Source organism: Lacerta agilis, chromosome 2 (assembly GCF_009819535.1).
Source record: "Lacerta agilis isolate rLacAgi1 chromosome 2, rLacAgi1.pri, whole genome shotgun sequence".
Lineage (NCBI taxonomy): Eukaryota > Metazoa > Chordata > Lepidosauria > Squamata > Lacertidae > Lacerta > Lacerta agilis.
Genome location: NC_046313.1, coordinates 48,965,851 through 48,993,442, shown reverse-complemented (window position 1 = coordinate 48,993,442; position 27,592 = coordinate 48,965,851). Strand labels below are relative to the sequence as shown.

Genomic DNA, 27,592 nt, shown 5'->3' with positions numbered 1-27,592 from the left:
AAAGAAAGCATGTATCGCCAACCTTTGCCTTGTGAAAATGTAGCACTTATGCACCCATTTTCTTCCAAATTACACATACCTGACAATTCCACCTACCGGTTTGTCTTTAATTGTGGGACTGGAAACACACAGATAGAGTTTTCCATCCTCTTCAATACATGCATCAATCAAAGCCTGCACAGAGCTTTCATCTTGGAACAGCAGAAATGCATATCCTATGTAGATAAAGAAACAGAGGCAAGCATTGCAAAAATTCTGAGATTCTGAGCGTTGAAGTTATCTACTTAGGCTCCACATAACCAAGAAAAAGACCATATAGGTGAATAAATCCTTAGCCCATATTTGGGGAATATGAAGATTTTTTGGAGAAACAGTTGGAAAAGCTCTGATCTAAACAAATTGCTTTTATTAATAAAATAAAATAAATGGGCATAACTTAGTCAAGCTGATTAATTTCAGTGAATCTACTCTGAGTAAAACGTAGCTGAACACTGGCTATGCTAACCGGGGCTAATGACAGTCCAGTAACATTTGGAGGGCCACAGATTCCCTGTTTCTGGATTAAATAAACCAAGTAATTTACTGAATGGGAGCAGAAATAAAAATAATCTTAAACTAAGACTAAATAGAGCACTCTTATCTACAGCCCAGCTAAAGTATTCAAGTACAACAGGGTCTTAGAGCAATAGCAGCAATGAAGAACCATTTCAAACAAACAGAAGGTGCAGAAAATAATACTAAAAAAAAATCCATAATCTGCAACCTTACTGTGCCCACGATAGGAAAATATTGTGTATCTTAGTGGATTGTGTTGGGCTTGAACCAAGAGAGCCAGGTTCAAATCCCAGCTCAGTTGTGAAGTTCAATAGGTGAAACAAGATATCACCAGATCATAGTTAACCTGAGCTCTTCTTAGAAAGGACAGGACACAAAATGGAACATAAAAAATACTAAATGTTACCTTTAGGAGGAAAATAGGACTTGCTTTCAGCCTTGTGAGGCCAATCCACAATCAAAGGGCCAAAGCGGCGAAAGCTAGCCGTGATCTCATCTGCAAGTCAGAGAGAAAAGCAAGTATTAAAACACCACATCATACAGCGATTTCAGGTAATTTGGTAATAACACTTTGGTCTAGCCTACAAGTATTTTCTGTAACACAAACAGACAGAGAGCTGGTGATATTTTTATTGTTTAAAGGGAAGGCTTGACAAGTCAAAACATATGTCTAATAATGAAGAAAACAGTTCAGATACTGAAGCTGTGTGTTTTAGATTACAAATAAAGATTTGCAGCAAGCCACTCAAAGGAGCAAAATCACTGAACCCAAACAGCTACCAGATCCTAGCTTCAGGCATTCTCCCACAGATAGCATGCAGAGTCTGAATCAGAGTGCTGAGCAGTCTGCTCTGCAAGCTGCCTTGCAAAACACTGGGAGAAAGAGAAAAGAATATCACACGGTCTAGTCATGCCTGCTCACATCACATGCTTATGCCACATCTGTGCACATTATCTGAGCTTGACCTCCGACTAACTTCGGCAGGGCTTCTAGAAAGCAGTTATGTAATAGCCATAGAGACGAGGATGCAGACAGTATGCATAGAGCACATTAACAGAAAGCAATTGCTGCAGCCATTTCAAAGCCTCCTTCCATTTCAAAATTCAGATCAGGTGACTTACATACTGGCTAACATTACACACATCTAACTACTGTACAGCTCATGCTAACAACAGCAGATAGAGAATTCTTAAAGTCAGTCTAATTTTAAAACAAACTCATTATTAAAGCTATTTAAAGGAAGAAAATTTAGTGTTTCTCTATAACACAGTATCTGAATAAATAAAATATATGTGATTTACCCACTTCCATTCATTTACTATTTTCCTTAAATCCCTCTCAAACTATCCTCTGGATTTCAACATGTGTCAGGATTTCTTTTCCCAAAAGCAAGTGATCTCTGACCAGTCACAAGCCTCCCAGATACTTTCATGTGCATGCAAGCAACAGAGGTGCTAAAGAGATATTGGAACATTGCTTGCAGCTTACTAAGAACTGTTTTCCAAATTAACAAAATTTGAAAACAGTATTTTAGGGTTAGATATCCCAAAGAAAGTCATGTAAATTATTATTGTTAAAAAATAAGGCATTATTTTGTTCTTATAACTAATTACCTAGGTCCTAGAGGGATCTATTATTTATTATCAACTAACTGCCTTCTACATAAACGTTTCAAGGCAATGCACAATAAAAATAGCAAAAAGCATTTAAAAACAACATATATATTTTAAAAACCAAATCCAACCATGAACAATACAAAATAGGCAGAGACCCATTCAGCTGAAGAAACTCATCCATGGTTGTCCATCTACTTAAATCCTGTTTTCAAATGAAAGCCTATACTGCAATAACTCTCACCTTGTTAGGCACACCCCCAGCAGTGTTCATTATGCTTAAAACAGATTTGAGATGTAGGAATAATTCATTCCCCCTGTGAAATATATGGCGGTTGCAAAAAGGCAGTGTATTGCTCCCTAAAACAATTGAAGCACTGAACTCCACTTCTAAGTCAGACACTGATCTAAATTTGTGCCTGAATTAATGGCTTTAACATAAAGTCTTAAGCACAGCCATCTCCAAAATAAAATACCTTCATAAAGAGTTTTATGATGTCATTCAACATAATATGCAACTAACGGAACCAGATGGAAAGAAAACCTATCGCATGAGCTGTCCAGCTCATAACTCCTTATCCTCACAGTTCATAACCCAGCAGCTTGCATGTGTGGCAGCTCATAGTTTAGGTAATTAATTTCACAGCCCCCCTCCCAAATTGCACATAGCCAAGACATGAGGGTCCACCCCTCCCACGTGTCGCAATTAAGCCTTGGCCCTTATGGTTATTGTGGGTATTCTTGGCTATACTGATGTCCAAGTATACCTTCATCAATATCAGGTGGCAAACCACCTACAAACACCTTGCGGGAGTACCGTTCCACTCGCTCGCCATTCTGGTGGGAAAAGCAGTGTGGTGATCCCAAGCCACTATGGAGCGTCTGATCCCCACGTCCATCATCCAAAAACCCATCTTCCATTGGGAACAGTGAAGACTGACCTACAATGGAAAAGAGGGGGGAAATGCAAAACATACTAACAGAAGAAAATTCTATTTGGATAGATACAATTATTTCATTAATATTAACTGCTACATCAGACATGTCAGCACATTTTCCCTTCTGCGTTCATAAGTAACAGTAACATTAACTACATGGTTTTTTTTTTTACTCCTACAGCCTGACCTCTTGGTATACGAAGATGCTATCTACAAATGCTATCTATGAAGCAAAATAGGAAAACTTCGTTTTAATATTTATTAATTCAATATTATTTTCTGTCAACTGTTATGCAGGCAGCTCAAGGTAATGTACCATAATATAATACAAGCACAATCAAAATCATTAAATGGCTAACCTCTACTGTCAATATATCCCCCAATTCTCTTCTCAACACACACCAAATTGAATATTTTTCAAACATATGCTGCAAATAAATGCTTTATCAAATATATTAAGAATAACTTTTGTGCCTTTCCCTAGTATATATCCCACATCTATTTTACACTTTAATCTCAGAGACTTGAAATCATGAACAGTCACAATGTGACAGTAGTAGTAAAATATCCTACCAAACAAATACTCGCCCTCCTGAAATGTGAAATTATTTAGCTCTAGTTTTTACTGACACAATAAACCAACTAATGCTGTAATTCTTCCTGGAAGTATGAGTTTCATAGGTCTCAAAATGCTTGGCAGACAGCATCACATAACTGTTAGGTTATCAGACTAGTGCTGGGAAGACCTTGGAGCAGTCTCTCTCTCTTAGCCTAACCTACCTCACAAGGCTGCTTTGAGGATACAATGGGGAAGGAATAACAATGCATGCCTCATTGAGCTTCAGGAGGAAAGGCAGAATAAAAACTTAATACTTGCCCTCAAACTTGAAGCAAGTATTACTGTCACCCCTGAATTCTTCTTCAGCTCAGGTTTTATTCTGATCTACAGAATAATTCCTCTTCCATCCTATCAGACTCCCAAACTTCTACCCACTCACTCCCTTCTTACCCACTAGCCTATTCCCAAACTTCTTCCAGTGAGCAGCCGGCCAAATTTATTTGCAAAAACCACTGGTCATCACAAAAGTATAGAAATACACCACCAAAATGAACATTGACCTCAAACATTATTGAGGTCCATCCCTTCACCCCCAATGGTGGTATCAGCAAGGAAAGAAGGTTTCCTTCTTCTACCTTCATAGGTACCTGAGCCACAATTAACCCCTGGAAAATCATTTTTTCTAGTGCCTACCAACATTGTTGTTGGGAAAACTACATTTCACTGAACTAATTTTGGTATGAGAAGGAGGGGAGGGGAAAGGAAGAGTGAGACTTTTCCTTTGCTTTTCCCTGCAGCTTGCTACCACTACTGCCTGAGCCAGAACACCACTAGTAGATGAGTAAAATCCAGTAAACAAAGGGTAGTTGGCTTAGAAATGAACTGGTTACTTCTCAGCTTATTTCCTAGCCAACTTGAAACAAGTTGAGACTCATTCATCAGTCTTGGCTGTGCCACTACATACGAGAAGTAAGAACTTATGTAATTGTGTGTTTCTCCATATAAGAAAAGTCCCCACACATATAAGATTAGCATGTCAGGGGGGAAGGTTATAGCCTAGCCTTACCCCTAATATGCCAGCTTTCAATGTACAATGATATTTTTGCAGAGGAAACATTTGGTTCTGTGACTCTTCACTCTTGAAGACTGAAGTGGTATAGTCCAGGTACAGATATATCACCACAGACAGATGTAGACTCTAGGTGGTTTTGTTTCCTAATAGTAACCATTACCTTGATGTTATAAAGATTAATGGATTATCTAGGAAAGCCATGTTTCAAGAATTATTCTGCTATTAATTATGTAGGGGTCTCCTTGCTATGGTACTTACTGTATATGTTACTTTGTTTTATACCCGCTTAACGTTCATATAGACAAAACTGATCACTTTAGCACCTGACTTCCTGTATCATTTCAACACAGGCTAGTGTTCCAGTTTTTTTTAAATTAACATTCACACGGAAGGAAAAAATGAGTTACAATCCCTTTTTGATGAAACATCACAGTGCAGTTTTATTTAGAGTACACCAAAATGGTTGAAAACATTGTTCCTTATATACTGAATATGGCAAGCTACACATGTTGTCAATGGCACTGTCATGCTTTCCTCTCTGTGATCATTCAACAAGGGCAGCAACATAGTTCCTTTTCACATAGGAAGTGGAAACTCTAAGGTTCTTGGTTGAAGGGCTAAAGGGCAAATCAGTGTAAGAAGATCTGCCTCCCCCCTCAAACGCCTCACCTCTCTGATCAAGAGGTGCCCCCAGAAGTCAAACATGTCAATAAAATTCGAGTCACTAATAATGACTTTACAGTGTACCAGTTTACCACAACCTATCAAAAAAATACAACTCCTGTTTAGAAGATGAGCACAACAATACTAAATCCCATTATCATCACCTGCATTCTAGAACACTTGCTTTCTAATGTAATGATCTGAAACCCATTGAAAACAAAATTTGTGGACCCATTTTCCTGGACTACATATAGCCACTCTTCCTTTTCTTTAATATTAACTCTCCTTACTACTCTATTCTTATTGTAGAAATGCTTCCCTCACCCCAAGCAAGAAAGTGTTGAAGAAGCTAAGCAAAGTGGCATGTATTCATGGTTATTTATTCAACATGCAAGTTCAGAGGATGAAGTCTGAGCAATGCAGTTCCCTCATTCCACAAAGCACCTAAGTGACTTAATTGCCAGGATCCATTTTCACAAATGACATGAAACTCCTCCAAACTTCAAATTATGATTGCTAGTGCGCCCAACCCAAGCCAGGGAAGATTTTAGGGTGCGATGAATTGTGCTTTTACTATTTTTTGTTGGGAGCTGCCCAGAGTGGCTGGGGCAATCCAGTCAGATGGATGGCATATAAATATATTATTATTATTATTATTATTATTATTATTATTATTATTATTATTATTATTATTAAGCAGCTGAGGAGCTCTTCAAAACACACAATTACAGTTCCAAGGCTCTAGGCACCTCTCAGACACAGAGATTTTTAGCTTGTTCACAGGAGAGAACCAGAAAAGCAATCTGATTCCACAAGGGCACACTATTTAAGAGGCAATATTAAATCACCCATGTCAGAGTGCATATGATAACCATTGTCTTTTTCCTATTACAGTGCATCATGGCCAAAGTCACCTTTGAAAAATAGACCTGGAGCCCAAGTCACTTAGGTGCTTTTCTAAGCAACAACCACCCACACCCACACATAAGGTCAGACCTATTATATACATATACATATATGGTCTACACTGTAGTAATACTGATTGACACCTCCTCATCCCCATCTCAGTATAACTATCCTAATTCTGCCTAGGTAGTCTTAATTTTGGGAGCCACTACATTAAGTTACTAAAGGTTACCACAGCATGCAAATTGAGGAAGCCTGGCTTTTTTAAAAAAAAACTGCTTCCAGTCCTCCTTACAGAAGCAGATTGTGCATGAGCTGTGCCATGAGACATTTTAAACATCAGAAAATTAAAGAGGAATGTTGTTACCTCGCCTTCTCCCATATGTCCTTGCTGCATGTCAAATGAGAAGAAAAACAGCCTTTCAAACATTGTTAAATATATATATATTGTTTCACCTCCCTTATGATTGCTCAGTGGTTCTTAGGCTTTAATGCGCTGCAGACCACATAAGAAACCTTCCACCCATACCCACATCTTTTGTCACTGGGTACACAACAACATGACAGAAGCTAGCAAAGAGATCTCATTTTGAAAACTCGCTCTTTAGCTGCTTTGTGCTCACAAGAGCACCCTGCAGATCTGCAACTTTATTAGTAGTGACTGTTTCTCTCATGTTGCTAGGACACTGCATCTTTCGACTTCAGTTCTAGCATTCTGTGTGTTTTCTCAATATCATGACATTTGGTTACAAGGTACCACCCTCCCCAGTGAAAAATTTACACAGGAAAAACTGACAGGACCATACAAATACCATGACAGCAAACATAGGAAGGTCAATGTCTAAGGGCCTACAACTCCCAGTTTAGCCCCACATCTAGCAAGTCACTTGTAAACACATTGTCAATTGGGATAAACCAATGCAGGACTCTGTAGATTAGGTATGAGGCATCAAAACTGGTTGCTTTCTACCTACATCTATTGCACTCCCTCTGTTATTTGTCAGCTTTGGCCATCGAGAATAAATTGCTCCAATACTCTAGCTTCTCAATGCTGCCAATGAAGAAGAAAAATACAGCTATGCTATAGCTTTTCGAGTTAAGAAGCTTCACACATCAACAAACACCTCATGAATAGAGCAGCAACCAGCAACGTTCTTTTTTACCTATTAAACCCAGAAACAAGATTACATCCCCCTAATTTCCAGAACAAGGGATAGTCCACTAGGCAGAGAACATCATATGTCACATTATATTGCATTCAACACTCAGTATTAGGGACATACAGCAAAGCTTACAACCCACTATTTAAGAACCACTTGCATTGACCCTGAGGGTTCAAGCATTTCATCAACAAAAAAATAGAAAATATGAACCCTGCAAAACATTTGTTTTTGTTTTTCTAAAGATTTGTTACTTTTGTTCTCGATATCTCCACCCCCAACACGTTTACTTCACCAACTCTCTCCACAGGACGGAGCTTTTGTCTTCTCGCCTATATCCTCTCTTCACTCCTTTCAAACAAACTAAAATACCCCTGAGTCACACGGGGTCTGACGAGGCAAAACTGGAAGCATGTTCAGAGCGACTGGAGCTAGAGAGGGGTGATAACTGACAGTGGACAGGAGAATTCAAATCTCACTATCAACATACTGGAAAGGAAGGTCTTGACAATAATTCCTGCTAAACATCAAGTATTTCATTGTTTATAAAACCAGAAAGGCCTAGGGTGTTTCTGTAATTACTGAAGTAAAAAATCTAGCTACACTACTCTGCCTTGTGTTTGCCTGACAGAGCCTCAAGTGTTTTCAGAGCATTCCCTGCCTAAAAAGCTGTAAAATTCTGCTTGTGGTCTATAACTGGCTAACAAAACCAAATATACAACACAACTTTCCTTGTTTGGTGCACTGACGAGCTGGTCAACATAGCTGCAATTCCTAGTGAGGCCCATGAGAGTGATGCTGAATTGGCGGACTCCCTGTTCTGTCACTTATGTGTCACAAAGAGTCTGGTTTTGACATAAATGGTACCAAGAAAATAATACAGACTTCCAGTAGGTTTTCCTGCTGCAGATTTCCAAGCTGTCTCTAACACAGATTTCTCAGAGAAACCACAGCCAAACACTACAACTTTAAAAACTCATTTAAATATATGAAGACCTATTAATGTATGTATTGAAATACAGCGACATGTGTGTCATCCACATTTATATTATCTAGACAACGGTACAGTGATTCTCAAAACATTCCTGAGATGAAGATGATGTTATCCCTGTTACATATATTTCAAAAAGTTTTAGATGTTTCTGACTCAAGTATAGACTGAAGTTTCAGCTAGAGGCAGAGCTCAAGTGCATTGTCCCAGTGGTAATCTTCACAGGGTGCTTATGTTTGACAGATTAAGACGGGGTGGGAAAGCTCAGGCTGCAGGGCAAATTAGGCCTACTGTGGTCCTAATTCAGCCCACAAGACCCACTTGAATGGGCTGTGGCACATAATGTGCTCCCAATTGTTCTTCTGTAAAAGGGGTTTGCATTCAGTGCCTTTAAATTTGATGCCAAAGGAAAGCCCTAATAGGATTAGTTCCATTTGGAAGCTCCTGAGTGGAGCCATCCCTGCTGAAAGTGGGGCTTGCATTGAGCACTGAATTTAAACTCAGCACTGAAAGCAAGCCCTGCTTTAATCAACTCCACTCAGGAGCTCCATATCAGAGTCCCTAAGCAGAGCAGATCCCTGCTGAAAGTGGGACTTGTATTCAGCACTGAATTTAAACTAAGCTGTGCCTTGAAATTCAAGCCGGGGCTCCAAAGGAAGAATTGAGAGGGCACTTAAAAGTATTTGCCAAATTCTTCCTTTGAAGGTGGTATCACACACCTGATATCACCCAATGTCATCTAGGTGTCATGGGTGGTCCCACCCACCTGTCAAAAGTAATAAGCAGTGGGTGGGCCACTTCTGGATCTAGCCTAGCAAAAGATTCCTTCACTGCAGGAGGTTGGCCTGGAGATTCCAACTCTACAGTTCCATGATTCTATAGCCACCCTATTTTCTGAAGCATTTTCCAGTATTTTTGTTACATACTTGAGAGAAGTCTACTACTTTATAAGTGCCCCAGTTCACTTTACATAAAATATGCCTTTCATCAAAGGAGCCGAAAAGCAGAGAAAGATTGCTTCTAAAACCTTTATAGAAAAAGTTTGTCTGGATGAAAAGCAAGTGATTTTAGTGCCAATTTACACAGCTTCCTTTGTTGACAAACCTAACTTTCATTGCTAGATTTCCCTCAATCCTAATTTGAAACTACACAAATGGCTCACAGCTGGGGAAATAGTCTGTAACTTCATCCCCAACCCCATTCACTGTGCCAGAAAACTGCAATCCTGTTATACTCAATGTTAAAAAAATTATTCACTTCTCTGAATCTCTGTAATGAAGAACACTTTATTATCTGCCCACTATGGAAGCAGAATCATTATAATAATATTTGTAGACATATACTTGTTAGTATCTAAAATTAGCCGCCTTTCCAAAAGAAAGTCATCATCGCTAGGTCCAGGTATTAACTGTAATGGGTACAGAGTTCTAGAATAGAATTTGAGAAACTGATGTTTCTGCTAACCATTCCAAAAGTAGTGACAACTCCCATTCTAGCTTTTACTCTTCATTTATCTAGGACCAACAATTAAAGGCCTGTATGGAAGGAAGAACTGACACAATCCCTGTTTGTAAGGCTATGGATACAACAGACAGGCGAGAGATGAAAGAAGATAACAGTTTGACCAACACATGGGGGGGGAGATAAAATTGGGGCAGCAGACAGTACAGTACAGTACAGGGAAATGTGAGGTTAGGATGGTCCTGCTTTGCAGGAGAAGCAGGTTCTGAGGAAAGGAGAACTTTGATAGAAGGCAAGGATGACTGTAATAGGCAGTTGGAGCTCACTTCCCCAAAACGTTACCTGAAACATTTTGTAATACTACACCCATCTATGCTGTTACATCAATATTTCCTGCTGCAAACAAAGTGTAAAAGGAAAGACATGTGCCATACAACACCTGCCTAAACATGCCAGGGAGCCCCAACTGGGCCACATCTCCCCAAGATATTTGAAGGAAGTGTTTTGCTTGCAAAAGTCCCCAAGTTTGATCCCTACCATACACAATTCAAAAGAATTCCAGATATCAAGAGGTGGGGAAACTGTCTGCCTCAGACATCAGTAAGCCAGTGCTGCTGGAGTGACAAATACAAATGAGGTTGACCAATGGTCTGCTTCCATAAGGCAGCTTCATTTGCTTACAAACTGTTAAGAATGTGTGCTGGTCACACTGTAAGAACAAAAGAAGAGCCTTGCCAGGTCAAATCAAAAGCTTATGTATTCTGGCATTCTGATCTCAAGGTGGCCAACCAGATGCCTATGGGAAACCCTTGTGTATCCATTACTCTGTAAAGTGCGGAGCTGCTTGTGATTTGAAGTTTTTGAGGTCAAGGGAATGATGATTAAACTGACAAAATAAACTATAAAACCACCAAGAGCCATTCAATCAAGCAAAAATCTATAGGATCCCATATTTACCTGCTAAAAGTTTACTGATTCCCATTAAGTTTCTGTTTTTCAACACTATTTACATACCAAAGTGGCAACACATTTGTCGTTAAACCAAAAATTCCTGTACAGTTTATTCTGTAATTTGTTAAGCAGATAGAATACCTATTTTTCATTAGTTACTACTGCTAGTAGTCACTGATGTATCTAATCTCCATAAACTTGTCTAGACCTTTAAAAGAGAGAGAGCAAGACTGCTATCTAAGCCAGGAGCCTTCATCATGCATTGAAACAATGAATGCTCAGTTGAAATGTGTGCTAAGAAACAAGTTTCTCTGAACCTACCAGCAAACTTTTTCTTCCAAACTTCAGCTGGAATACCCCAGTGCTTGCTGGGCAGCAGTCGCAGGAGCAGTCCTTATGAGGTCTGTCAGGCCCCGCCCTGGGCCAGGTGGAGAGAGGTATCAAGAGCCAAGCCTCTAAAGGTCACTAGCACTTTACTAAAGCTCAGGAAATTACTGGGACCCAACAGATGGTTTAAATTGGTGTGTGTTTCTGGTGGCTGATGTTGCATATTGACCTAAGATTTTCAATGTGCTTCTATACTCTAAATTTTGAGTACAGTATTCGAAAATCACCCAGTTACAAATTGAACCAACTATCAACCATAAATACTGAGAATCTTGATGGTATTGAATTAGCTTCTGTACTTTGTAGTCAATTGTAGGCAAAATTGTCCCTGGGGCAACTAGAATTACAGAAAACAAAGAATAACTCAAGCAGTAAGGAATTTGCTAGCAACACTGTATTGCTCTGATATGAGTGAAAAAAACCTACCTGCTACAACATAAAATATCTGACACAAATTTTGCTTAACCAGCATTTAAGAACAGCAAATAAAGTTCCAATTCCTCAAATTCATTCATGACAAATTGTCCAAAACCCTTCTTACATTTACAGCATCAGAAGAGAAAGATCAATTCATGCATGGGACACTAATGTGAGAAAGTGGCTCATGTGCAGCTAATGTGAATGAGATTAGCTCACATGAAGTTAATGTAAGAAATAGCAATGACAAAGCGGTTGGAAGGGCTAGATTGTAAAATAGATGAAGTTTGAGGTATACATAGCTGTCAACTTTTTCCTTTTTTAAAGGAAAATTCCCTTATTCCGAATAGGATTCCTCACAAGAAAAGGGAAAAGTTGACAGCTATGGAGGTATATTACAAAACGGAACCAAAAATATTTATAAAAGAGAAAACAATAAATCCAGCCACAGTTACAACCTTTCAGTAACAACCTGTTTGTAATTCCTTCGTAGCAGTCTGATTAGGGAACTTTACTTATAAAATCAGTAACTTTATTCAGGGTGGCTATAAACACACTGTTCATATTACCAAAAATATTAAGTCTTATATGCATATGCACCATACAAACTTGCATAGGCTTTCGCAATATCAGACAGACATTGTGGAATGGTTTATTTCTTTTCTTTTCTTCCTTCCTTTTTTTGGAATGGTTTATTTCTAAGATGGCCGATTCTCAGGAAATAAAAATAAGAAAAGTCACTTTTCTTAAAAAAAAAAAAAATTTAAATGAGCCAAGAAATGTTGTTGAATGGCAAAATAAAATACAGTACTTGCAAAACAATTGTAGAATTCTCCTCTTTGGGCTGACATTTCACAACCAGATTAAACGTGTATATATGGAACACTAAACCAACAGGAAAGGGCAGATTATAAATGTAATTATAATCAAAATTATAAATAAAAACATGTAGGGTATTTTAAATGTATTTTTACTTCTTGTACCAGGTCCTGGGAGCCACTCAGTAACAGGTCTAGAGTTGCTGCCATAACCAACTATTCTACGGCACTGTCATTTAAGGGCATCTAGAAATTTTAGCTCTTTGTCTTTGAATTAGACATGTGCATGCTCTTTTTTTTATTATGGTTTCCCACCATGATACAATAATTTAATCAGTACTTGTGAAATTCATTAGACTTTAGCTGCAAATTGGTCAACTCTTTTCTTATGGCTCTCAAATTAAGAGAGTACCTCCTTTTGAAGGAAACAACTCCAGTTTGGATTCCAACTCCCATCAGCTCCAACCAGTGGCCTGTGATAATGTGGTTTGTACTCCAAAATATCTGGAGGGTACCAGATTGGGGAAAGCTGTCCTATCCCAATAAAGATGAACTAAGTTTTAAAGAGCTGAGGTATATATAAACATGGGTTGAAAACTGAGCTTAAGGTGAAACAAAGGTTAACTGCACATTACAGTGATGCAGTGAGCATCACGTGTAAGGGCTGCTTAACAAAAGGGAGGGAGGTCATTTGTCTACTGCCTGAGCAGAAGAAACACCCCCCAGACTCTTAAAAAATGTTATTTCTGACTTAGGAGCTGTGGATATTGAAACACTGGCCAGAAATAGAGCATCTAGAAAAACTGAAATATATATTAATTGATGTTTCCTTTCCAGTTTTCTTTGCTCATCCCCCACCCCACCACAACCCAAAGGACCACTGCAGGGCAATGATGGAAGAGAATATACAATGGCACTAGATATGGTGGAATAGTCAACATGACTGTCCAGCAATAGTGTTGCCATAATAAACAGATGGACAAAGCTGCCAGTGGGATTTGTTGCATGTATTGTTTCCTTGGTGGGTGATTGCAGGATAATCCAGTACTTCAGCACTAATTCCAACACCTTAGGCAGTGTTCCTGCAAACTCCTACTGTCTGAAATACTGCATCATGTGGTGTATTGTATAGTGATAAAAGAGACAAAATGATGCAAGGGTGTATAGTAACGTGAACTATTTAAAAAGCACTTTAAAAACATGTTGAACACTTTGTCTTTTCCTCACAAAGCAGGCCAAGGCACTGGCCATGAAAGAGATTGGTACTCTCATCCCCTCCTCAGGTCAGTTCTCCCTGCTGTCACCACTGTACACAACCAAATCTACACTAATTCCTGAGTATAATGTGGCAAGTGAGAACCAAGGTGGAGTCACAAGTTGAGCGGCAGCAAATCCAAAGGACAACCACAGTAGGCTAAGGGGATGGGATGCTCCTACCTCACAAGCTCTCTGCTTCAGAACTTCGGCAGTTCCCTACCTGTCATCTCTTATCTTTTTGCTCACTCTGGTGCAGTTGCCACTACTGGCCCTGTGCTCACGCAACACTGTCACAGCTCCAGGTAGAGCACTCATCATGGGTCTGTTCTGAATGTACCTGTATGTCTGAACATCCCAGAACATATTCCAAACAATTCCCTCCAGAATAACTTCATCCTTTGCTTATTTAAATAACATGCCTCATTATATGCAAAACTAAACTTCAGATGGAATGTTCAATATACAGCTTTACAAGTAATCAGCTTATACTATGATTGTGCAATAAACTAATGCTTATTTAATATTTTTATTTTACTTAATACCTATTTAATTAAAAAAAAACCAGATAACTTTGTAGCAGGAATTGAAATGTATTTAAAGCTTTGAACGTCAACAGTCATTCAACACTTGGCTTAAAGGTGGGTAGGGAGCTAAGCTTACAATTCAGAAATAAAAATTCTTGAGTTTCCAGGTTTGAACTTGGTTTGCTGTAAAATGAAGTGACACTGAAAATTCCATTGTAAGAAAATGAGAGAGATTGTGTCTTTATCTACAAGTTATCAGCTTAATTAGAACAGATCTACAAACACTCCCAGGAGGGCAGGCCACAAAGCTAGAAGTGCGTGATCACAGAATTAAATACAGCAGCTGAAATTTGCCCTGTCCAGCTGAATGCTAACTAAATACCAGGTTAGGTGGGATAGAAACTTTAATAGTTCCTCAAATGACTCTGTGGAAAGAAGGAACCGCCAAATAGCTTCAAATACTGTATAAGCAATCAAGCACTGATGTTGCACGGCAGTGCAGCCGGCAGCCATAAGAAACTGTAAAAATAAATGCCCACAAAATGGCATTGGCATGTAAGTAGGCCTTTATTGCATTGTCACTCATGATGTTACTAGCAACACCCATTGCAACAGCAACATTTGGCCATTGCAATTGCAATTGCAATGGCCATTTGCCAATTGAAACAAGCAACAGGTGGAGAAAAAGCATCCCAAAATGTAATATAGCACAGGTTTACCCAACCTAGTACCCTCCAGATTTCAACTCCCATCAGCCTAGCAGTTCTGTGGTGTGATTGATGAAGGATGATATATTACATTCAGAGTACGTTCCGAGAAAAGGAAACAACCTCTGAAACAGAAGTCTTTCCATGAAGAAAGTATTGCAGCTACTGAGCAACAAATAGATAAGAACTGCACAATCATTGCTCTAATAACTTCATGTGAAGGAAAGCCCTCAAAAGTCCTGTTTCTGCCTACAGCACTGGGGAAGAAAAATTTAGCTTGAGATAAAGGGAGCTTTGTGAGCTCTCGGTAAATTGTATTTCTCATTGAGATAACTTTGTCTAATTCACTCAGTTTCAACTTAGACCTCCATTACTCTTTCTTTGGAACTTTTCAGTAGACCTTTGGGAAGTGAAATGGCTAACTGGTAAAGTATCTGCCTTGCATGCAAAAGGTCTCAGGCTTTATCCTCAGCATCTCCAGATACAGCTGTGAATGCCCTATGCTTGAAACCATGGAAAGTTTCTGCCAGTTAGTCTAAGCAATACTGAGCTAGGTGGATCAGTGGTCTGACTCAGTACAAGTTGGCCTCCTATGTTTCTTTGTAAGTTGTTTTATAAGAAAGGAGCAGTCTGGAACATGCAACCACCACATGGACATCAAGCCAAATAAGGAAACCAGCACCAGAAACACAATCAGTACATTTATTTCAGTTAGTTCTCATTACTATCCAAAAAGGTAAATCAGACCAGCATGAAAACAGAAAAGAAATTAATTTTGAAAAAGAGACACTAAGAAAAAAGGATCTATTAACTATGTCATTTCTAATGACCTCAAAATGAAGTTTGTTACACAGTCAATTCTCTTCTTTGTGACAGTGGCATCCTCTGGCAGAGACTTTGAAATTCTTCAGACACCAGAAGGGAAAAGTAGGTTTCATCATAGCAGCAGTTTCTTTCTTCAAAAGCTATTGTACCGTGGTTATTGCTCAATGACCTTGGTGGATTCTTGCTGCTATTTTGGGTCTATTCATTCTTTTGATGTGTCATTTTTCTAAAATGAGGCTTACATTTGTTGGTATCACTGAAGTGAAAGAGAGCACCTCCAATGTCCTCTCATGGAGAGGTCTCTAGGTAAGGCACATTTAACTGAACTCTTGCAAAGTAGATTGGAGCCAAATGACAATTCAATAGCAACATTCGTTAAGAAGTTGTCCAAAATACTGAGGGGTATGCTACTGTCAGGTAGCAAATGCATTATAAAAGCCAACTGCCATTTCATAAGTGCTACCTTAAGAGTTAAAAGTGATGCCTCACCTAGAAAACATAGGATTCATTGAAAGGGCTGAATGAGCACTTTGCCTCAGACCAGCCTTCTGCAACCTCAAGGGTGGGGAATCTTAGGCCTTTTTCCTTTAAAGTTGGAAACTGCACTCCATAGCACAGACGGCTTATAAAATTATTCTGGTTCAAATGAGGTTTGCCATAAATGAGAAAGGGGAACTGCTATTTGAGAAAAACAATTCCAAAGCTTCCTTGGTATGCAAAGCTAATCGCACAGTTCTCAGGATACAAGCCACTCTCACTAAGTCCAGATAATAAAGCCTCCCTTTTGTTTACTACAGTGTCAAGCATTCCCGTTGTCAATTTTTATTTTATTATTATTTTGCCAACTAGCAAAATCCAAAATACATTTTTTCACTTTCAGGTCCAGCAACTTGCAGGTCCCCCTTAAGCACAGCCTACCGTATATAATTGTTGTTTGAATAAAACTTTAAAGACATTCATAGCAAACAACGTAATATTATTTGCTAAATTACGCACAATACATGTCACAATCTCAAGGCGGCAATCTAAGTTTAGGTATGAGAAGAACATACTGCATATATTTCTCTTTCCCCCCTAGAAGGCAGGCTAAATGGCTTCAAAAATTCCAGAAATGTTACACCTCTACTTTCCAACAGCTAGAATCAAAAGCAGGCATAGGCAAACTCAGCCCTCCAGATGTTTTGGGACTACAACTCCCATCATCCCTAGCTAACAGGACCAGTGGTCAGGGATGATGGGAGTTGTAGTCCCAAAACATCTGGAGGGCCGAGTTTGCCTATGCCTGATCAAAAGTATCAACTTCCTAATCAGACGACTTTTTCATTCTCCTAAATCTTTTGAAAGTTAACCCCATCAAACACATGTTCTAGGCTCCCCTCCCTTCCCAGTCCACCCCACCTTCTACACTTAACATGTTTACAGTTCTGTTATTGCCAAAGTCATTTTCTTCTTTCTCTGCTCATACTTTGCAGAAGCTTGTTCTGCTGAAAGCCCAGCACTCATCTTATCCCATACCACACAAGCACCTCCTACATGGATTTTTACACAAGTGCCCCACTTTCTCTTTGCTTTCCAAGAGAACCCACCTACTACTGAAACGGATGAAAATGGACAACAATGACAGAGGACACGAAAGCCTTCTTCAGGTGTTCTCTATACATGTTAAGTAAACATACAAGAGGGGGCCATGGGGACAAGCACATGTCCCCATCCCCAACACTTCTGGGTTGGAGGCAATCTTCTGAAGCTGGAAACCTCCTGCACTCACTGAGGCTCCCACACATTTTATAACCCTGATTTTCCAATTTGTGGAGGGAAATCAGAAGAATGCCAGGTTTGGTGGTGGTGGAACTAGTGTGCTTGCTTCCATGCCCCCCCCTGCATGTTTACTTAACTTGTATAAAATATGCCTTAAGAGGGCTCGAGTTCCATACAGATCCTTCAAGTATCATCAATCAAGGGGGAGAAAGCACCAAAATAAAGATTTTGACACTCCCCTATCTCCTGAGAATGTACAAACCTGGTAACGAGTCTGGTTATGTTTTGAACTTTAAAAACTTGGCTTCTTATTAGGCATTACCACCTTAAGCAAGCCACTGGAAGGTTTACAGCCTCTTCAAGCCAAGGGGTCACTTGGCTCTACTCATCTCTCTAAAAGCAAGCTCAAATAGTGATTAGTTAGCATTGTGTCTTATTTGAAGGAGGCAGCTTTTTGGAGTTACTTTAGAATAACTTCCTTGAATAAGGCTTTATTTTAAGCATAGTTTCAGTGAGCTGTTTATTAGTTGTCCAAAATACTGAATAAGTCACTCATTTGCCTTTGATCTTGCACACTAGTGGCTGTGGCTTTCTGAAAGCTCCGTCAAAGGATGTTCAACAAGTCAGTGGTTGCCGTTTTACTGCAAATGGACACATGTGACTGCAACCTCAAGAGAAGTCCTCAAACCACAAAACCTTCACACAGAAAGTGTTCCAAGCATAATAGGCACTTCAGAAAAATCAGCAAATCTACAGAAAGAACAATGGACCCATCATAGAAATAAATGAAGGGAGAGTTTAAATCATTCCTTTACTTCACTCCTCATACTCTATCTAAATAGGGGTGGGGTTTCCTTTTGAAAATTTGTATTGATTTATCAAAAACATATGGACAAACTAATGCATAACCATATAAGCTATAACAAAACCATACATGGAACAGATTCAGTATAAAAACAGAGGTGCTGTTACATATAACCAAGTCTTTAAGCTGAGTCTATATAAACCAACCACATCAAGGAGTGAGTCATGGGAGGGGTACTTATACGGTGCTCCCTATTTAGATAATATAAAAATGGGAGACCAGGCTGCATCAAAGCTGTTCAATTTGGTTTTGCCCCAGACTACACATCTCTATCAACATTCAGATAAAGCAATGTTCCATACATTAGTAAACCATAGAGTTTGCATAAAAATCTAAAATTTCTTCATATTACAAAATTATTACAAGGCAACTGTGTTGCAATACATGCAACAGCCTCTCTAATTAATGCAGAAAGTAATGTGCTGTAGCTTGCTGCACGCAGCACTTAATGTCACCCAACTAGCTTTTGAGTCAGCATTTTGCAATTCAAAAAAGACAGACTAAGAAGGCATAAGGCACGTTGGAGCTCTGAACTTCTCTGGGACACAGTCTTCTTGTCACCAAAATTTCTCTTTCTTGCACATTAAGAGGTGGACTAAGAAAACACAAGCAGAATGTTTCTGCATCCTCCTATTTATAGATTTTGCTTGCTGCTTCAAGAAAGCTTCCACTTTTATTTAACATATTATACTGGGGCCTTCCCATAGTTGGCTATTACTTCACCATTCTAGTTGTATGTGGCACCATTTTATTTTAATACTGGAAGAGAAAAGTGAGGTGTTATAGAAATCTTATCCTCAATGATCAAAGTACATAAAAACACCTGCAGTTGTCTTAGCAGTTTAATACGATGCAACCAACTGGGCTTGATACATTTAATGTACCTCCTACAATAGTATTAATGAGAGCAGATTAGGTTACCACTTTCTCTTCATAGATTTTAAGAATGGAACAGGAAAGCCAGTAACTATATATATATTTAAATAATGACTTCATCTAAAAGGGAGATTTTTTTTATTCTTCTTCAACATCATAACCTAAGCATTTTGCCATTTTAAGAGCACTTCATGACTTTGCTTTGGTTGCTTTTAACTAACCTCACACAACAGTGTGAAAGCTTAGCAGACCTGAATACTTAATCCCAAATTCACATGGATATTAATCAATTGACGGTTAGTAATTTGGAAAGATTGTGGGGTTATTATTATTCATTATCAATGTTATTAATAGTTTGATTTATTACTCATACATCACCCTAAGGTCCCAGGGCAGGGTACAACAATATAAAATACAGTGCAATATTTAAAAGAGTTTAATTAAAAAAGGGTTATGGTAGATAAAAAACAGATTATGATGGATAGCTCAACAAAAGCGTTAACTTAGTGTGTAGTGTTAAAAAAAGAGAGGAAAATTCCAGGCAAAGGATTGACAAGAATTCTATAAAATTCTATAAAATCTCTGGTGTGGCTGGATTTGAAATCCATAGTACCCCACAGTACAGAAATGGATTCAATGCAAAAAGAGCAACCAAAGTGATCAAGTGGGTTAGGGCACTTTCCCTACAAGGAATGACCAACACACTTGGGAATTTTCAGTTTAGTAACATCTAAAAGGTTTTTTTTTTTTAAAGAGGCTTATAAACATTAAACCTTTAATCTCAGGGTCATGGAATCAAGCCCCATGTTTGGCAAAAGATTCCCGCATTGCAGGGCGTTGCACTAGATGACACTTGTGGTTCCTTCCCTACTCCACAATTCATTGAGTCTATGGCATGAAGAAGGTGTATAGAGAAAACGTGTCCTCCCACTCTCGTAATGCTAGAAATTGGGAGTCACCCAATGAAACTGATTGGCAATAGATTTAGGATAGACGACATGATAAAGCACATCTTTACACAATGTATAATTGATGGATTCACTACCACAAGATGTGGTTACCAACACTAGCTTTAGATTACTTTAAATGAGGATTTTGTAAAATCATTCAGTATAGATCTATCAGTAGCTATCAGCCAGGGTAGCTAAGTAGAAGATCCATTTTCATAAACAATATTCCACTGAATACCCATTAAGAGGGATGGACACATGGGTGGCCTATTGCATCCACGCCTTACTTGATGACTTGCTGGAGGCATCTGGTTGAGCACTCTGGAAAACAGAATGCTAAACTAAACGAAGGCTTGATCTGATCCAACAGGGCTCTTCTTATGTTTCTATTATACCACTATCCTCCTTCAGTTAATCAGCTTCTTCCTGCCCTACTTCCAGGCAACTGATGACCATTTGAGACTATGCAGTATATTTTATTATAGGGAAGAAAGCATATGGTCTGATTCATTATTATTAGCATGACAATGATCAAATTGCCATCTCAAATAACTGTAGTGAGGAGGAGGAGAAGCAGGTCTCTGTGTGTCAAGTTCAGTCCATGAAAGTCAAATCTATCATAAAGGAAATGAAATCAAGTCTCTAGAGAAAGACTTCTGCAGACACTCTTGTGGATATAAATATCATACTGAAAATGACAGCTGCTCAAGGCAGGCGAATAACGGAGGATTCAGGAAAGTGGTCAACAAAAACAAAGTTCCCTAACATTTGACAACAGTTTAGAGGACAATTGTTTGGGTAGTATAACTCACTGTCTCTGCTAAAATACAAAAGTGCAGTACTTTTGGTGCAGGTTATTGTGCTAACAATTTCTCAAAAAAATTAAGAGGGAAGCAAGTCCCATTGCTCTTCAAAAATCACCAATGATAACCAGAAAAGCATACCCTTTTGCAGCTATCACTTAATAGTGACTTACCCCTAGGTGAACCAACACCACAGTTTCCTACACAGGTTTTCTTTTCTTCAGCTTTCAATTAATCAATTGGGTATACATTTTAAAAGCTGAACGTAGGCTACTGTCTCTTCTTGCTAGGCAAACACATTTGAGAGAACAGGAGTGTATGTATGAGAGCTCACGAGAACTTTGCATAACAATCCTGACTTCTAATCTTAGCCAAGAGATTTGAACGGGTCACAGAATCACACACTCTCTTCCAAGATCTACATTTCATACAACAGGGATGAGAAATATGCAGCCTCCAAGTGGTTGTTGGATTACAACTCCCATCATCCCAACCATGGATGGGGCTGACATCTGGAGGGTAGCAGTTCCCCATCCCTGTCATACAGTAATTTCCTCATCCCTTTCTCATAACCCATTATCATGGCTAGGTATTAAATTGTATAAACAACCAGTGTTTCTACCACAATCAAGATTTTGAAGCAGTTCTGCAAACCATAGGCACATTGGGAGCCTTGGTTAACATGAAACAGTGTTAAGGTCAGTGCCGATGTTGTTATTAACCATAATGATGGGGGCAGGAAAAGGGAGAATTCTCATGAGAGAGGACAACTCACAAGTCTGTGGCCCATTCCCAGGAACTACTGGCCATCTTAATTCCTCCAACAACCATTTATTCCATGTTATTATATGGTTTTACGCTAATTTTTCTCCTGGTGCAACTTTTATATTAATTTTGGTGGACTGTATTCATATTTTATTTATCTGAAATCTGTGAGCTGCCTAAGGGACATTATTAATTGGGTAGTATATGTGACAAAAATACATTAAAGATTTTTTTTAAGTTCTTCTTTAGTTGCTAGTTCGTTACTAACCATTCCCCTCTCAATGTTTACAGGCTTTCAGCGTCTGCAAGTCAGTGGTGCTTGGATCCAGAGGCAATAGTGGGAAGAACAATGGATGTCACCTTACTACAGTGGGCTGCATTCCAGCCACACACAAGTCAGAAGTTTCTACATTCCAGTCAACCAGGAAAAGGCATGATCACAGTTCAATGACACATTCCTGCTAACCAGAATCACCCAAAGAGGGGCTGTGGCTTAGGAGAGTCCCACGGTCCATGATTAGGGCCTGGGGTTCTTTATCCCTGACCTTAAGGCAATAGCCACTGAGGAAAAGAATGATTATCATGTCTCCAGTCTGCCTACAATCAACTATAGCTTTCTTTGCTTGTTTCAAGGGGTGCTTCAAAATTTTCAGTGGTCAAAGTCTGACATTATGCATGATTACGTCATGAATGCATGAATGTAACATGCAACCAAGCATTCAGTCAGATATTAATTGAGCTACCTGTGCTACCATTATCCGGTGTGCCAATCCAATTTCATGGGATTCAGAATGTTTTCTAGTTATAGTGAGAGCCTATTTTTAAAACTTTGCAAGCAACAAAGGCTTCTGCCAATTATCTCACATTTGAAAGGAAATGCCACCTTGAAAAATAACTTGTAGTATACAGAAATATTTATATTTCCATTTACCCAGTAATGAGTTGATGAATAGCTTTACAGAGTCACATCTTACATCTTTTTGGGATGCTTATTTTAAAAAAATATTATGAAGTTACAGTAAATAGCCTCTTAAAAGCGTGCAATGACAAAATAGCACAACTGAACTATAATAAATATTTCACATTAAATAGCTAAAATGCATACATGGAATGTTAAGAACCTTGACAGCAATTCTATTTTAGATTATGTCTATTTGGAGAGCAATTAACCTAGATTACTTATTTATGAAAGGAAACCATATCCCTTTTCTGCAGTTATTATCAGGATGAAGCACCTAAAAGTACTCAGAATATTTCCCAGACCAAGCAGTTCTGATTGCTATGACAAGGTGACCGCAAATTCAGTTAAGTAAAACACTGACACAGTTTGCATGTAATGCTAAGATAACCCATGGCTAAAGGCAAATGTGTAAGCATATATGTATTCACAGCAAAGATGGCAGCAACTTCACTCCTTTGGTCATCCTACTGCCATGCTTCCTGGAGCAAAGCCATGGTCTGGCATGGCATCACATCCAAATCAAGGCTCATGGTGGTTTGCGTTCCCCAGACAAGCCATGAGCTGTAAGTCCCCCCTACCCAAACAAACCATTAGCTACAGCTTATGGTTTGTCTGAAGCAAGACAAATCACAAGCCCAGGTTCAGATGTAATGCTAAGCCAAACCATGGTTAAGCTCCAGGCAGTGTGGCAGCAGGCAAAGCAGGCACACAGATGAGGCAGGGTGAAGCAGCTGCCTCAGGTGGCAGAAATGCAAGAGGCCTGCCCCAGTGCTTCTGCCACCACTGCAACGCCCCACTCTTACCTAGTTTTGGCGAGAGTGGGGAGTTCCACCACTCTGCTTTGCTGCTGGTCTCTCTCTGCCCCTGGAGGCAGAAGGAGGCCGGCAGGAAAGTTCGCTGCAGGGCAGAGGGTCTCAGCAAGGGGGGGAAGCCCTTCCTACATCCCACCACCACCACCAGTGGAGTGGAAAGAGAAAAAGCCCTTGCAGAGCCTCATGCATACACACCCCAAGTGTGGGGGCGGCGGCAGGGCATTTAGTCTCAATCACCAAAATGCTTTGGGCTGCCCCTGGAAGCAGGAGGACCAGGGGAGGTATGAAGCGTCTGCAATTTTTGCTACAAGTAGTCACATGCTCACACATTCATGTTTAGCCATGGTTTGGCTTGGTGTTATTTGCAAACCAGTCCATTAGCCAGTTGTGGATACTCAAATGAGGAAGGGAAAGTTATCTGAACCAAATTCAGAGGTATTCCTCCCAAGAAGCAAGGTACAGAAGATACAGTCCTTGGAAAGGCTCTGAAACCCAACAACAGTATCATGTAACTGAAATCAAAAAAATAATGTATGTTCATTGCTACTGTTCAAGGCATGGGAATTGCCTAGTTACACCACACCACTTGCTAAGTTGCATTTTCTATAAGCTGGTTCCACCCAGCATAATGTAAATTATATACTTGATATCAGTATAAGCCTGCAAGGTACCGGTAATTAATTACAAAGATAGGACATTTTTTGTTCTTGCACATGAGGCAACATGGTTATATATTAAGATTCCATTTCACATAGTTTAATGCCATGGCGCAGGAAGCTAACTGAAACTGGATGTGGCTCTCTTCTCTTTGAGGAAAGACCATACCTGCTGCTCAGGTCTCCCATATGTTTCACCTGGATAATTTATTCTCCACCCTGAATAGCTATTTGGGTTTGGTGACAGTGGTAGCTACTGCTTTCACCCCAGAAGTGGGTAGAAGCAACTCTGGCTAGCCACTGTGTCAAGCATTTTGGGATTCTTTGTGACAAGAAGAACTATTAAAGAGTAAGTTAATTCCATTACTACCAGCAACCTAGACAATAGAAGAAATTTACCTTCCAGGAAGGCTGTAAATCTGCTCTAGCCATGCCAAGGCCAGTGATGAACTAGAGCAAAAGCCTTGGACAAAGTAGATAAATAAGGGAGTCTGACACATAAAACCCCAAGACATGTAAGTTAAGATTATTGCTTAAGCACTGACCCTAAACAAGATAAATGTCTTGCTTAACATGCTGCTTCTAGGAGGTTGTACATTAATATCTTTCAGGTATGTTTTGATTCAAACCATTTTCAGAACAGAAGAATGGTTATTTATGTGACTTCATCAATTCCTCAAGCTGTACCATTTTCAGCTGATAGAAGCATTGTTCATTTTGTCAGACAGCAGACATTTATTAATTTATTCTCTACATCCAGAGTAGGCAGTATGTGTACCCACTAAGATGTTTCTAACAAAGTTTTCAATGTCAAAGTGTCAATTACAGAATTTACAAGATTTCAGCAGTGAATTTGGACTAGGAGTATCATCCATTCTGCATAATGCACAGATTAACTGGAGTCTGCAAGAACACAAAATGCTCAATGACAACAGATAATTTTGTCATCACATATGCCAGAGTTTAAAAAAATTCGAATCAGCTCCAAGTCTGAACAATGGGGAGTAAGGCCACTTCTATATCCCTAATTATTAATAGTATAGTTCCCCATTGTTGAGGCCTCAGCCTGCTCTAGGGCCTGGTTGTTCCTAGGAACGCTTGAGCCAATCCATATAATGGGAAATATAGTTACCACGGTCAAAGAGGCCACCCATATCACCAGGCCTAGGAGCAGAGATGGAACATGGGAACTACCTTTCCCATAATTCCAAGAGTCACTGAAAATAAGTTAATTATGGAGTGGAACCAGTGCATTTGGCCTGTCCCAAGTTATCTGGACCGTAAACTTCAATTCAGTGGCAAATTCTGCACCACCTTGTTCTGTAGGTATATCACAATATAGAGGAACCACAATGAAACAACACTGAGTGGCATCTTCATCCAAACCAAAATTCATCACTTCTGTAACTTATATGCTTAGCTCACTTTTTCCACCAGCTTACCAGACAGACAGCACATACACAGCTCTATGTCTCCAACAAAACCCCTAATATTCAAAGGACTCTTGTACATTATATCTATGGTATAACAGGATTGCCCAAGACTGTAAAATATCATACTGAGGAAAATAGGCCAACAGGGTAGGTACATATCTTCAGATAAGGCTTCAATTTTAAATCACATTTTAAAAGTGTTACTAATCTGAAGCCACTTCAGAAAGCAATGTTGGAAAACATGGCCTGTGTTTTTAAGTGGTATTATGCCAAGGAGGCCATTAAGCGCACACAAATGTTTTACTGACGGCTTCCTCTTGAAGCAAAAGAAAAAGGAGGTCCAGAGTCTGGACAAACTAATAAATAGGAGGGGGAAGTAACTGCTTTAGCTATTCTATAAATACTTGAACTTCATACTTTGTGCAAGTATGTCAGCCTAATTATTTATTGCAGGAAAAGAGTAATCCAAGTTTACCTTTCAGTGAATCACTTTCAGCTCTCATTATGTCAATTAGTGAGTTCTCCAGTGAATGCATGTCAAAAGTTCTCGTGCGATCCTGCAAGTAAAACACAAATACCAGTTTAAAGAGAATGCTACTAAGAACTACCCAGAAACCTTTTCAAATCAGATTTTTTAAAGCAGCAATTTAATAAAATACTCAGAATCAGCTTATATTGATTAGAGCAAAGCAAACTATTAAACAGTTTGTAAGCACTGGAGGCTGCAGCATTTACTGAAGTTAAGTGGGTATGCACCGGATCAGTCCCTTGGAGCACAATAATTTTGAAACAAAAGTACTGTAACTTCAAGTTAGGAAGTCAAAGTTATCTGAAACTAATTCAGAGGTACTCCTACCAAGAAACAAGATACAGAATATATAATGTCTGCATCATTTGAATAAATATTTTTCATATGTAGCATAAAGATTGCTTTAACGCAATTTGATTTAATACTTGCATGTCACCTTTGCAATGAAGTTGAACTCAAAGTGGCTCACAATGACAAAGCAATTTAAAAGTGAACAGCATTTTGATCAATACAATCATATCAAATACACAATAAGTAAGGCAAAATCAGTTCTACAAATAATGTAGTTCAAAACAACCTCATATTTTTTAAAAAATTCAAAAATATTTTTTGTTAGTATTTAAGGCAAATGTGTTTTAGAATACATTTTAGTTCTCAAGTCTCAACATGGATAGTTTTGCTCTCATTGTATGTAATTATATTGATATTTCACATTGATTTTTTGCTGTGTGTTTTGTTAGGTTGTTGTAAATTGCCTTAAGCATATTCAGGATGGAAATGCAGTTAAATATCCAAAATATATTGAAGCAAATTGAAGACAGTCAAGAGCTACCACCAGTCCTGTTTGGAAAGTAGAATCACAATATGTGAATAATAAACAAAATAATAAAAATATAACCCTATCTGATGCAAGGCCTTGTTTGCCAAATTCCATCAGCTTGACACGTCAAATGCTGATTTAAAACCACAGACTTCAATGCTCAGTAAAAGTAGTTTCATAAAACAATTATATTTAGTTCTTTATGCAATTAGAGTAAAACATAACTAGTTATACATTTCCAAATACTCATATTGATATAAACGAAGTGGTGAAATAGTCCAAGTGGGAAACATCCTCACTGAGCTAAATTTTTACTCTCCTAAATTTCTTATCTTTTATTTTATTTTTTTACTCTACTGATAGGATATATTCAGGCTTGTATTCCCCCCCCCCCATGTTATACAAAGGTATAAATAATTCTTTTTAAATCTGAACCATTTTAAAATATTACAAACAACTTTTTATGACCATAATCTCAAAACCATCTTCTTAGCATTCAAAGCCCAAAGAGCTCATCTATTTACTTGAAATGCAGCAGTGCAGTACATAATGCCATTTG

General features: G+C 38.9%; 1 protein-coding gene across 3 annotated transcripts in view; it reads right to left on the bottom strand.

Moving 5' to 3' along the window:
• The window catches only part of CPEB4 (cytoplasmic polyadenylation element binding protein 4), a 51,720-nt gene that overhangs the window by 10,006 nt on the left and 14,122 nt on the right, over positions 1-27,592 (bottom strand). For 2 of the 3 annotated variants that reach the window (XM_033139967.1, XM_033139968.1), the window contains 5 exons: positions 26,160-26,241; positions 6,675-6,698; positions 2,937-3,110; positions 962-1,051; positions 97-215 (listed from right to left, as the gene is read on the bottom strand). In XM_033139967.1, the coding sequence (XP_032995858.1) occupies positions 97-215; positions 962-1,051; positions 2,937-3,110; positions 6,675-6,698; positions 26,160-26,241 (489 nt within the window). The remainder of the gene's footprint in view (positions 1-96; positions 216-961; positions 1,052-2,936; positions 3,111-6,674; positions 6,699-26,159; positions 26,242-27,592) is intronic. The other variant, XM_033139969.1, reaches the window with a different exon arrangement.